General features: G+C 39.6%; 1 protein-coding gene across 3 annotated transcripts in view; it reads right to left on the reverse strand.

Annotated features, from left to right (window-relative positions):
- The window catches only part of polrmt (polymerase (RNA) mitochondrial (DNA directed)), a 45,290-nt gene that overhangs the window by 14,213 nt on the left and 17,297 nt on the right, over positions 1-13,780 (reverse strand). For 2 of the 3 annotated variants that reach the window (XM_061683973.1, XM_061683972.1), the window contains 4 exons: positions 10,196-10,318; positions 9,175-9,354; positions 7,381-7,467; positions 3,925-4,038 (listed from right to left, as the gene is read on the reverse strand). In XM_061683973.1, the coding sequence (XP_061539957.1) occupies positions 3,925-4,038; positions 7,381-7,467; positions 9,175-9,354; positions 10,196-10,318 (504 nt within the window). Of the gene's footprint in view, positions 1-3,924; positions 4,039-7,380; positions 9,084-9,174; positions 9,355-10,195; positions 10,319-13,780 lie in introns of those variants that run through there. The other variant, XM_061683974.1, reaches the window with a different exon arrangement.

A 13,780-nucleotide genomic window follows, 5' to 3' on the forward strand; every position in this document is an offset into this window, starting at 1 on the left:
ACCTTTATAGTGTTAATAGTTTAAGAATTAAGTATTAGTTTTATGAAACCTCATAAGCCCCCTTTATTTTTACAGGTGAAGAAACTTGAAGAAACTTTACGAGGAGGAATTTTTAATGCTGCACTAATAAATGTATATATCAATTCTCAGTTATTATATTCATATTCTGAGAATAGTCGTATTTCTATGAGGAAAAAAACCCCAATATGAATCGAATACAACTGCATTTTTACAAACATTTGCAATATAACAAGTAGTAGCATTTTTACAAGAAGGAACTTGTAATATGGTGAGAATAAGGTAGGATAAGGAGAATAAACTCTTGAAATGCTCAACTAAATTAAGTAGTATCAAGTAGTGTAGTGCATAAAGTAATATTTTTACTGGAAAAAACGTTTATGGGAATAAGATTTCATTTAACAAGAAAAAAATAAAATAAAATAAATATATATATATATATATATATGTAAGAATAATAAAAATAAAACAGCACTTTTATGTGAATAAAATATGGCCATAATAAACTTGTACTATTACAAGGATAAAAACTGGACTAAAATTTGTACGAAAATTGTAATGTTGAAAGAATAAACTGATTATGTACGAGAATAAGCATTAATTTCAAAAGACAAAACTGTAATGATACAAGAATACATGAAAAGAAACTTGCAACCCTAAGAGAATAACCTTGGAAAATTAAAATATATATTATGACAAAGTACAATTTTTCCAGAGGGAAATTTTTTATTTTTTTTTTAAAATATGGCTCCAATAATGTGAGAAGAAAAAAATTGTAAAAAGAGCCATAATGCAACTGATGAGGCAACCACTTTCTCAACACTTATTGGTTTTCTTACAGTACCCGCCTCCTCGTTTCGCAATCCTATCCCTTGTCTAATTACAAATGACCCCCCCGGCAACATAATGGCCTTGGATTGAAGAGGCAGAGAGGAGACTGGGAGACTGAATTGAATTCATCAATGCTTGGGGGGAAAGTGACCTTTCTGCAAGTTACTTTCATTTTTGTTGCTCAATGATGCAACTGGATTAGAGTGTTATTATAGCAGGGGATAATGGACGTCAAGTGTGACGCGACTTCATCGGCGTGTGTATGCAAATACTAAACCTTCAAAGAGCTAAGCAGCCTCCTTGTCCACGCTGGACGTTAAAGCAAGCAGAGCCAGCCAGAGGAATACGAGGGAGGAGAGATGGACCCTCGGGGGAGTCGCCATCTGTCATCGGAGCTCTCTTGAACCTGCTTGTGAGGTGTCACTACTCCCCTTACTGAAGTAACCCTGCGCTTGATGTCATACTTAAAGAGAGGACAGCACAGTGGGCAAGCTTAAGGCCTTGCTGCCTGCGTGTGTTTGGCATCTGCTATACAGTATGTCCGCGTCCTTCATTTACTTAGTTCATAAACCTGGGGATAGAATCACACACATTGTCAAAAACTGGTTCATGTGACAGTACGGTGATCCCCTGCTATATTGTGGGTCACCTATTGGGATTTTTCTGTTAAATACATAAAATGTTTTAGTGTTTAACAACATTTAAAATGTGTGTAAAAGTGTGTTTAAATATCATTAAAGCATGTATGAGGGGTATTTAAGGGCTTACGGGTGTCCTCGAAGGGCCATATACATAAAAATCGAAGGATGTAAAGGCCACTTTGACAGTTTTTCTTCAACTCTACAGTATTAAACACACTAAAACCCATCCATCAAGCAATTAGAGCAATTTGGAGAAACTGCTACATTACAGTTTTCTGTTAAAGATTTTTTTTTCATGATTTAAAAAAAAAAATAGATTCCCCCCTTCCCTGAGCAAATCTCCATATTCAGAACCAAAACAAGAGTAATCTGTAATAAGGTAACAATCTTTAAAGTAGTGTTTACTTGAGCTTCATAATTAATCACTGTGGTATGTTCACAAATCAGGTCCTGACACAGAGCATAAAGAGGAGAAAAAGATGTTTACTTCTGAAATGAAATTATATTTTTTCACAAAGCATTACAGATATATTTTGTCACTATTTTAGTTGTAAATAGTTTCTACGCAGATCTATGTATCTATCTGTAATCTATGTAGAATCAATTATTATTATTAGTAGTAGTTAATTAATAAATAAACAGACTATTTATTTAGTATTTAATGATTTTATTTTGTTACAATGTTAATTTTTACAGCTTAAAGTTCAACAGAAATTCACCATCTCAGTAACTAGAATATTATGTAAGAAGTGAAGATTTTTTTTTTATTTTTCTTTTATTTTTTCATATAGAATTAGGTAGGAATTCGCCTAATGAAAAGTATTTTTTGAACTACTGAAATACATTTCCACGATATTCTAATTTATTGAGCTGCACATGTAGGTAGATTTTTCATTCAGTAAATCGGATATGGCTCATTTGAAAATGCATGTAAAGAGATAAAAAACAAAACAAAAATGGATATAGACTACGTAGACTTTTTCCAAAGATAACAAACACTTGGGAATGTGTTATCCAAAATGAGGACAGCAATTCTGCCACAACACAAGGAATAACTAATCAAACAAACACACATGCACGTGCACACACACAGGCGACATGCTATCATCTACAGACGTGATGGCACGCTGACATTTATCTGTCAGACGTGCCACTCTCAGCCTCTCCACAGTGACAAACAACTCTAATGATGTTGTGGAGCTCCATTACAGTCAGGGCCACCCATCCCAATCGCACGGCACCATCAGCGCTGCACTCTCCAACACCCAACGTATCAGGACCTGGACTTTCTAGCCGGAGCACGCTGGCTCGGGAAACCATCCCAGCGCGTTGGAAATGTACCCGTTGAGAAAGGCATGCTGGGGGGTCAGAACTAAAATGTCAGGCTCGCTAAGAGATCGAAAATACTGTCACGTAAATAATCCATGGTTTTTTTTAACCTGTTACCTGTCATGTACTGAAACTGAAAACGCAACAAAATGAATTAACGTCCTTTTTAAAAGAAGGCAGGCAAGAAAAAAGGAGGCTTTTTTTTTTCGAGCACTAGTGAAATATTTCACAAAATAATGCATAAATATGCATAAACAGGAAGTGAGTCCTGTTAACTCACAAGGGGGTTGAAGAGACTCAACAATATTTATTAATCCAAGAATGTGCATAGAGTACAGTGGTAAGCATGAGAGGAAATTTTATATTTCAACAATACCCCCCAAAAAAGGCTAATAATATCATTTAAAATGTTTTTGGACTCTAAATGTTGGCAGTACCCACAACTCTATGCAGTGTTTCTCTAATCTTGCCAGAACACAGCAAGGGAAGCAAGAAGTTGGCCATGAATTGGTTATTAAATCTTTTTTCTCCCTCTGTGAAAAGTGCAAATAATGCTGTTTTTGCTCAAGTAACAACTTTAGGTACACTTCTACACTGTTCTGTAAAGTCCAATTTCACTGTATTTAATGTGTGTGTCTATCTTTAATTGCTGTGAGTATATCAGCTTTGTGTTCAACTAAACAGCCCCAGACTTAACACTGAGTACGGTAAGTAATTTGTGAGTAAATTAATACAAAACCACTATATCAGTGTACATATACTTCATGTGACATTTTTTTAGGTGGTGTGCCGTGACATATTTCTAATGTAACTGCTGTTGGGAAACACTGAGCTCATGACATGATGACATAAGATAGCATTGCTTGGGCAACTGGAGGAAACATTTAAAAAACGTCCAATGGAATCGTAGAGCAATATCACATTAATGCAAAACTAAAGATAACAGCAGTGCCAACCATTCAAGTATGACCAAAGCAAGGAGGGCAAGAAATAGACTTAGAGATATTGTGATGTGTTATTTAAGGTTATTATAGCCTGTATTTCAACAGGAGGTTTGTGTTTGAGTTAACATAATATACATTGCAGCTTCTAAATGTTTGCTTACCAAATGGTGACGTATACGGTGGTAGGGCTGGATGATGGGCAAACCCAGGGGCGTCAGCCACTGCACGGTGTGTCCCGCCTTGGATATGAGTCTCGCGCTCTCCGTTAACCAGTCCTGCAAAAACCAGACCGCACTAAATTTTCAAGACCATGGCTCAAGCACCTACAAAAGCATCTTTATGATTCAGTATCAATTTAATTCAATTCCACTTGATCCAAGTTTATTTGAAATTTTCAAAAGGCAACAGTAAAAATCATGCATTTTCACATATTTCAAGCAACTGTGTGATAAATCACATCGGTTAGTCAGCCTATATTTGGTGTGCATTTTTAGAAAAGAGGACACAGTTCAATTAGCAGGATTATTATGAAAATGTTCTCGTTCTATAAGTTAATGTTCCACAAATCATCTAAATGACCTTTTTAGCAAAACAATTGTTACTGACTTGCTGAGGAACAGGTGAGGGATTGTTGCAAAAACAGCAAAGTTCAACAGCGTCGCTTGTAAAGCCTCCATTTTGTCTTTAAGCCCTAGTAATGCCAGTAAGTTCCTCCTTACACACACACACGCGCGTGCACGCACACACAAACACACACACACACACACATCTGTGAGAAAGACGGATGATCATAGTCATTCCCTGGGCGAATGTGCTCTCATCTTATATCTCTGTCTGAGCCAGAAACAAAGACAAGCAGACAGCCGGGGAGTGACGGATGGAGTAACTAGATAGTTAGAGACTGACTGATCGATGGGTGGATTGATAGGTGGCGGGCCGAGGGGGAGAGTGTCCCGAGAATAAATGGGACATGTTCGAGGAAGGAAGGAGGTCAGCGGCGGGATTGATTCGGTGCCGGAAATTCTTTATCTCAAACCCGGGCTGTCCCTGCTCAAACCCCAAAGGAGGAGCACCACAGCGGCGGGCGCAGGTTCTATTAGCTTGCCGGGCTGTGCGCCACTTGCGAAGATAATGCACACAAGTCTTGATGCTATAAATGGCGCCTATCTGATGAATGTGCGCCGTTGGCAGTTTTTCATCACCTGTTCGTGCCAGGAACTAGTCATTAATAACAGAAAAATATGACTCTCTGTGGAGCTGGAAGTTACTCATCACAATTTGGCTACAGTATATTTCGACTGTGGAACAATATTTGTTTATCTATTGGATCTGACAAAATATGACAACGGGAACTGGTTGAGAGAGCGAGAGTGCAGTTCACCTTAAGGTGCTTAAAATACAGTATATGGTCATAAAACTTGTAGTTCTGTGCTTTTAAGGGGTGTGGCCTAGTGAGTGACAACAGGAGAATCAGAATCGTCAGGATGTCAGGTTAGCCGATCAGCCTGCATGTGAGCATCTGGGCACGAGTTGTGGTCTACAGCAGCTCCATGCGCGTGTTCTCACTTTGTAATCGAGTTTGACTGTTTGTCCATTTCAATAATCAGCTGAAAGTGAATCTGCACCTGATGCTCTTCATGCCTACATGCACGGGCATTACAGTTACATTAACTGCTTCATTTGTTTTTCACTTCAATTGAGCGGCGGCATATCTGAAGCAAGCTTGTAATTCCAACTGGAAATTGGGCTCGCAACGCAAAGCAAATATCCATCCATCCATCCATTTTCTGAGCTGCTTCTCCTCACTAGGGTCGCGGGTGTGCTGGAGCCTATTCCAGCTGTCATCGGGCAGGAGGCGGGGTACACCCTGAACTGGTTGCCAGCCAATCGCAGGGCACATACAAACAAAAAACCATTCGCACTCACAGTCACACCTACGGGCAATTTAGAGTCTCCAATTAATGCATGTTTTTGGGATGTAGGAGGAAACCGGAGTGCCCGGAGAAAAGCCACACAGGCACGGGGAGAACATGCAAACTCCACACAGGAGGGGCCGGGGATTGATCCTCAGAACTGTGAGGCTGACGCTCTAACCAGTCGGCCACCGTGCCGCCCAAAGCAAAAATAAATAAATAAATAAATTAAATTAAATAACAATAACCAAACGATGGCTTGTAACTCAAAAACTCAAAAAAGTTGGGGCACTCGTATGACTAGGTACCAATGTATAAACATTAGGAAACACCAAAGGTTGTCTTTCCAGTTCAATCCTTGCAAAAAAAGAAGAGATTGTACAGAGTAGACACACAGAATCCAGGACACACTGTCTTCTGACGAACATGCTGTTACCCTAGACTAAACATAAGGTGCCGCATGACAGAAAATGTATAAGCCGTGCCATTCGCAGTTACGGAACGTCACAAGCAAGACAGCGTGTATCCCTCTGATCTTTTTTGACAGTTGTTTGTCAACTGTAAATTTCAGGAAATGTTTTTCGAGATTTGTATCGTGCTTGTGTACGTGATCAATACAAAAACTCTGAAGCCTTGGATTAATGCGAGAGGTTTGATGGCTTTTCCGGGTGTGCGGTCAAAGCATGAAGTTGCGCAATCAGCTCAACGTGTGACAATTGCTAACACACAGACAGCGGGGGTTACACACACAAATCCATACAGCACTTATAAGCACTTGAATTAAACGAGCGTAAAAGTGACAAAAAGTGTCCTTTTCACAGTTAGGACATTTGTCAACTCATTAGCAAATTCCCTATTTAAGTTATTATTGTTTTTATGAATGACTGTAGTATCAATACGTTGTGCATCTTGGATAAAAGATGTTTGACGTTTCTTTCAAAAGCTGATCATTATTTGTGTGTACATATGGTCTAAGGAGGTTCTAAATTTGTTCACAGAATACGAACAAAAACAAGTACAAAAATATTGCTAAATCACAGATTTGTGCATCAAACTTGCATATGCATGATTTAAGCACAAACCTGTGCATATGCACGGTTATTGAATGAGACCCAATGAGTCCAATTCATGATAAACGTCAACTATTTAGAGAAAACAGAATCATTGGGTCCTTATTAAGTTCTATTTTAACACTTTCAAGAAAGTTTTATGAATGACATTGAGGGCCTGAATCAGAATCATCTTTATTTGCCAAGTATGTCCAAAAACACACAAGGAATTTGTCTCCGGTAGTTTGAGCCGCTCTAGTACGACAACAGACAGTCAATTGACAGAGAACACTTTGGAGACAGAAAGACATTGACAAAAAACAGTCACTGAGCAGTAAAGGGTTGCTAGTTATCTGGTAATGCCGGTACATTATTATTTTTTTTTTGACAATTGCGCAAAAAGTTGCAGAGTCCTTGGAGCCGTTTGAATGACTAATATTGCAATAGTCCGGTGTAATGACCATTGTACAAAGGGCACCGAGACTTCAAGGAGTGTATGCGGTTCAAAGTGACGAGTAGTGCAATAATCTGGGACAATGTTGGTTCTGCAAATGTTGCAGATACTCCTCAATCAGTGTGTAAATGGAGCAGATGCTACTCTGGCATGAGTGGCCAGTATATGCAAACAATGAGGACTTTCCTGTAACCCACCCACCTGGATCTCTCTCGTCCCTGTGAACATCTCCTTGAGGCCGCTGAACACTTGTCGCACCAGGTAGTGAGATGCTTCCCATACATATTCCTGAAAGACACCGATGATACGCAAGAGTCCATGTTATACAATGCTGCACTATAGTACAGAGGAACCTTCAAAAGTCAAAGATGATGCTGAATGGTTGCCAAGCTGTTCAACCTTTACCAAATAAAGTGAATTTATCCCTTGTAGGTTCAAACTGTCATCATCATAAAACATTTATGTAGTGTACAGACAATATTTTAAGTAATATTTTTACATTATTGACTGTTATACAAATATAAAGAAAATTTAACCACGAACCTGTTTTAAAAATAGCTCACCAGGGATGGGACATTGTGATTACCAGGGAATCTTGTGGAAGCGATTGCTTGAAAATGTAAACAGTTGCAGAGATTTACATAAATAAAGTGTTTAATATTGATATTTATCTCTTTCCTACCTCGTTAAATTCTTGTTGACAGTTGTTTTGAGAAATTAACATGATCAGTGTCTCCACACAGATGACTATCATTAATAAATGTGTATCTAACTTGTAGCCTTTCACATTAGTCAGTACCCCAAAAGTAGTTCTTGGTTTCAAAAGGTTGGTGACCCCTGATTTAGATGTTCACTGAGCTGAAGTCTCACAAGATTTGTAATGACATGATGATGGTTTGAAGTGGCGGCAGGTGGAGTTTGCATGTTCTCCCCGTGCCTGCGTGGGTTTTCTCCGGGCACTCTGGTTTCCTCCCACATCCCAAAAACATGCATGGTAGGTTGATTGAAGACTCTAAATTGCCCGTAGGTGTGAATGTGTGTGTGAATGGTTGTTTGTTTATATGTGCCCGGCGATTGGCTGGCAACCAGTTCTGGGTGTACCCCACCTCTCGCCCAAAGATAGCTGGGATGGGCTCCAGCACGCCTGCGACCCTGGTGAGGATAAGCGGTACAGAAAATGGATAGATGGTTTGAAGTCCAACTTTTGTTTAAATTTTGAGGCACATTTTCCAAGAACATTTTGGTCATACTCAATATTGTTTGGAGGCTGACTTTGGCGCTTCAAATGTTCATAGATTGCAAATACAAGAGCAGATTTAAGACTAATTAGGAGTATTTCCTATGTATCTGTATCTGGTTAGGGAAACAGTGTCCTGATCCACCATGGTGCCCACTTCTGCCATCAGTCACATAACAGTTCTCAAAAATTATCAAAAAGTCATCTGCAACAACACTCTTGCGTGTGAGATGATAAAAGATAGTACAGCCATGTAGTTCCGATCCGCACTGGAAATGAGATCAACTTTTGGTATAATGCGACTGATTTAAGAAAATTAGATGTTCCTGAAGAATGAGCGATGACCACAGAGGAACCAATTGTGCCCATGCAGGACTAAAAATAGCAGCACACTATCACGTCTGTTGTTTGTACCCATCCACTCCTGGCCTCCCTGATACAACCATACAAATATTATATTTCACTGCATTATGAGTGCGTGTGTGAATACAATACTGTTCTTGTGAATCTGCTGTGTCAAGGATAAAGTGACGTGATGAAACTCAGCCGCTATCATCAGTGTGATAAATGAGCGGAAGCAGAAGGAGAACAGTCCTCAGCAGAGAGGGCTTCACACCTAGCGAGTATGCACATTATGAGAAGTGCCCCACATACAGTTGAGGAGATCCTGTGCAGAGACCGTGCTAAAAATAAGCCGGAGTACAGCGTGAGGGAACCCCCTCGCACCCATTTTCCCCTCACCTCCCTCGCTACCGTACCTTGGGGAACTCATCAATCTCCTTCAGCCGCTTCTCTATTTGGAGCCTTCCCCCGTAGCGCGTGACCCCGTACACCACGGTCATCACAGTCTGTTTGACCACTTTCCTGTTGATGAAGCCCTCCAGGACCTGGGCAATCTTCAGGCCGCTCTTGGCATCACGAGCACGGAACTCCTCCACCTGAATTGCAAAGCAAGTTGGGCGGGAGCACAATCACTGCTACTGTTGTGGAAAAACAGGAGGCAGCAAACCCCCATGGCAACTTGACGCAATCAAGACAAGGTCAGGAATTGTGCAATCACTTCTCGCACCATGTTGTGTTGAAAGTAATTGTCACTGTTTGTTGTGGTAATACACTATTGTAGTCTATGAAACCCTGGAAAATACCAAGTTGTCTTTATTAAGATGATTTCTTGTCAGAAAGAGGAGAAGTTGCATAGAGAAAGCACACCGAGTGCAATAGCGGTTAAAAAAACAGCATTGAGCAATAAACAACATGCTGCTTCACCATATCTTAAGACAAATGCATGATTATCTCATTAGATTAAGACGCTTGTTCTTTTCAGTTTCCAATTACAATATCACAAAGAATGTTTCTGTTCTACAAAGAATACAAATGTTTGGGTCAGTCTGCTCCAAAAAGCATATATTCACTCTTTACGTGTAGTTCGTAGTACTGTCCAACTACAACATGAGGTGTGTCAGAAAGGTTCCAGAACTAGTGTCACAAAATATACATTTCAAATATTTTGTGAGACAGCAGTCCAAGAACCTTTCTGACAGACCTCACACATCATATTAATTTTTCTGGTTTGGCAAAAATCTCCCATAATTGTATTAATTTAAATACATCTATGAAGGTTTAATTAATGGTAAGCATTAGCTCGGCAATGGGAGATATTGACTTGTTTACCTAATGCTGTAACGTATGAGTGTACTGTAGAGCAACATATATTATACCATACATATACCATCTGTTCCCCATCTAGTGAATAGCTGCCATGTTGAGTTGTGCACTGACCTGCTGCGCCACTCCACTGTACACGTCCTGCGGCACGTCACAGGACATGAGGTTGACTGACGTGGCGCCAATAACGTCTCGACCAAGCGCGGCATAGTGCTGGAGCCCGTTGCAGGAGCCGTCCTGGAGGAGACAGTAGGGAAGATTAAACGCAGCCATATGGTGGAAATGGGAACAGAAATATGGATGGGGGATGTGATTCGGGTGCATGCGGGGGAGATGGGGAATTAAAAGTATGTATGAAGCGCAGAAAATAATCAAAAGAGCACCGGAAAACGGTTGAGGTTGTCATCTCAGTTTGACAAAATAAAAAAAAGAGCACAATACTACCCTGGATGTTCATAGATATGTTAATTTAATTAAACTAAATGTCATAATCCTGAGCTAAAATATGAACTGGATGTGGCATCCATCAGCGTGATAGACAATTAACTGAGGACCTCAACCAGTATTCTAATCACTTAGTTATACATAGTAATCTTCCTTAGACGATAACAGCATTGAGTATGTTCAATGAGACTGCATGTATATACTTGGGCTCATCGATTAATTACATTTGCCATAATACCATGATATGACAAAACACGGTTTTATAAACATAACATGGGCGATTGCAACGTGGTCACATGAGCAAGACTACTCCATTCAGTGGCAACTACTCACGCTACGCATTATGAGCCCAAACATGAGCGAGAGAAATGTGGAAATACAAACTCGTATTACTGCTTAAGATAAATCATATTCCGGAGTACAGCTGGGATAGCCAAAGCTCCTCACAGCTACTCGTCTGTGCCTCAAAAGTAAACAAATAACCAAAGAGCACATCGCTGGACCACTCCTTTTTCTCTCCATATGAAAAGAAAGAAAGCGATAAATAAGCGATTTAGGTACATACAGGAGTGCTTCCACAATAACACTTGAGGCAGGATGACTCTTTGAGAGCACTGTTTCCTAAGCTTTAGTGAGCCAAGGTACAGGAACAATTTTACCATACAACAGCATCCCAAAATATTGCAAAAAGTATATATACCGAAATAACGATAATCACGTCCCAATTTACTTACTTACTCAGTTACTGGGCCTGTTTAGCAAGGCAAAGCAAATGTATTTATAGATTGCATTTCATACACAAGGTAGCTCAATGTGCTTTACATGATTGTAAACATTTAAAACAAAGAAAAATTAAAATAGAAGTACAATTAAAACTGCGTACAGTGCAAGAAATATCATTTGAAAGTGGAAATGCTCTAAAAAGCATGACAAAAAAGACGAATTTTTAACCTGGACTAAAAACATTCACACTTGGGGCTGATGTCACTTCTGTTGAAAAAATGTCAACCCTGTTATTGTCCACCCAGTCAGTAAGCGCACATATTTTGCACTAGCATAACATTGACTTAATACAATGAAGTTCAGTGAAAAATCTAAACGTTTTCAGGGTGAAATGGGAAAATCTCAAAAGGTGATACTGACTTGATTCATTCTGTTGTGTGAACAGTAACAGGTGGAGACAAGTTAATTGTATCTTCTGCCATCTAGGGGAAGAGAATTTGTTCTGCCTGTCGCTATACGTCATTGGCATATAGGTAAACAAAGAAACATTATTTGTAGTAAATAAATAATCTTCGGACAAATTCAAAGAAATTGCACAGTGGTTGGGAATCATTGCCCTGGAGTGTAAGCCTATATATATATATATATATATATATTTTTATATATATATTATATATTTTTTTTTTTCAATTTTTTTTTTTTTTTTTATATATATATTTTTTTTTGGCAACACTGCCTTGGCTAAATAACAGTAATGTACCATGTAAATACAACTGTAATGTTCGTGGTTGCTGTCTAACTGATGATGCATGCGATTTCCTTCAGGCTTCTCATATTCCAGCGCAGGCTTCATCATCAGGAACAGTGCACATTCATCAACATGAATAAAGTGGCAATGTTCCAGATTTCATTGTCTATCCCTAGATAGGTTGCACAAAATCTGGCTGCACAAAATCTGGAAGTTCTTTTTTGTCATTTCAAATCCAACAATTTGATTTTGATGGTTTCCTACAGCAGAAAATGCTGTTTCTCTTTCCTGCTGCAACAAAACATGAGGTAGACAGCCACTACTTGAGTTAAGGCGAGGGTTTCATTTTGTCTAATCGGAAACAAAACAAACAAGCAAAGAAGCCGAATGATTTTGAATGAAATTGACGATTTAGAAGGCTTTGAAGGTATAAAGGGTCCATTTAGGGAGGAGCCCTACCTTGCACTTTATCAGGCCTGGCAATAAAATGGTCCGAAAAGGTTAGTGCGGTATTGTATAGTTTATTTGTATGTGCCCTTTAAAAGTGATGATGAAAACATGAATGGACGGTGAAATCTAAATTTGGTGGCTATAAACTACAACCCCAATTCCAAGGAAGTTGCGACTTTGTCCATCCATCCCAGCCATCCATTTTCTGAGCCGGTTAACCTCACAAGGGTCGCGGGAGTGCTGGAACATATCCCAGCTATCAACGGGCAGGAGGCGGCGTACACCCTGAACTCGTTGCCAGCCAATCGCAGGGCACATATAAACAAACAACCATTCACACTCACATTCACACCTACGGGCAATTTAGAGTCTTCAATTAACCTACCATGCATGTTTTTGGGCATGTGGGAGAAAACCCACACAGGCACGGGGAGAACATGCAATTTCCACACAGGCGGGGCCGGGAATTGAACCCCGGTCCTCAGAACTGTGAGGCAGAAGCTCTAACCAGTCTTCCACCGTTGTGTTAAACAAATAAAAACAGAATACAATGATTTGCAAATCATGTCCAACCTATATTTAATTGAATGAACTACAAAGACAAGATATTTAATGTTCAAATTGATAAACGTGATTGTTTTTAGCAAATAATTATTAACTTGGAATTTTATGGCTGCAACACGTTCCAAAAAAGCTGGGATAGTGTCACGTTAATCACTGTGTTACATCACCTTTTCTTTTAACAACATTCAATAAATGTTGGGGAAGTGAGGACACTAATTGTTGAAGCTTTGTAGGTGGAATTCTTTCCCATTCTTGGACATTCATTCTTGCTTGATGTACATTCATATGTACAGCTTCAGCTGTTCAACAGTCCGGGGTCTCCGTTGTCGTATTTTACGCTTCATAATGCACCACACATTTTCAATGGGAGACAGGTCTGGACTGCAGGCAGGCCAGTCTACTACAAACACTCTTTTACTACAAAGCCATGCTTTTGTAACACGTGCAGAATGTTGTTTGGTCTTGCTGAAATAAGCAGTGGCGTCCATGAAAAAGACGTTGCGTGGATGGAAGCATATGTTTCTCCAAAACCTGTATGTACCTTTCAGCATTAATGGTGCCTTCACAGATGTGTAAGTTACACATGCAATTGACACTAACACAGCCCCATACCATCACAGCTGCTGGCTTTTGAACCTTGCGTCCATAACAGTCCGGATGGTTCTTTTCCTCTTTGGCCCAGAGGACACGATGTCCAAAATTTTCCAAAAACAAATTGAAATGTGGATTCGTCGGACCACAAAACACTTTTCCACTTTTTTCCATCTTAG

The sequence above is a fragment of the Phycodurus eques genome, chromosome 8 (assembly GCF_024500275.1).
Source record: "Phycodurus eques isolate BA_2022a chromosome 8, UOR_Pequ_1.1, whole genome shotgun sequence".
Classification (NCBI taxonomy): Eukaryota; Metazoa; Chordata; class Actinopteri; order Syngnathiformes; family Syngnathidae; genus Phycodurus; species Phycodurus eques.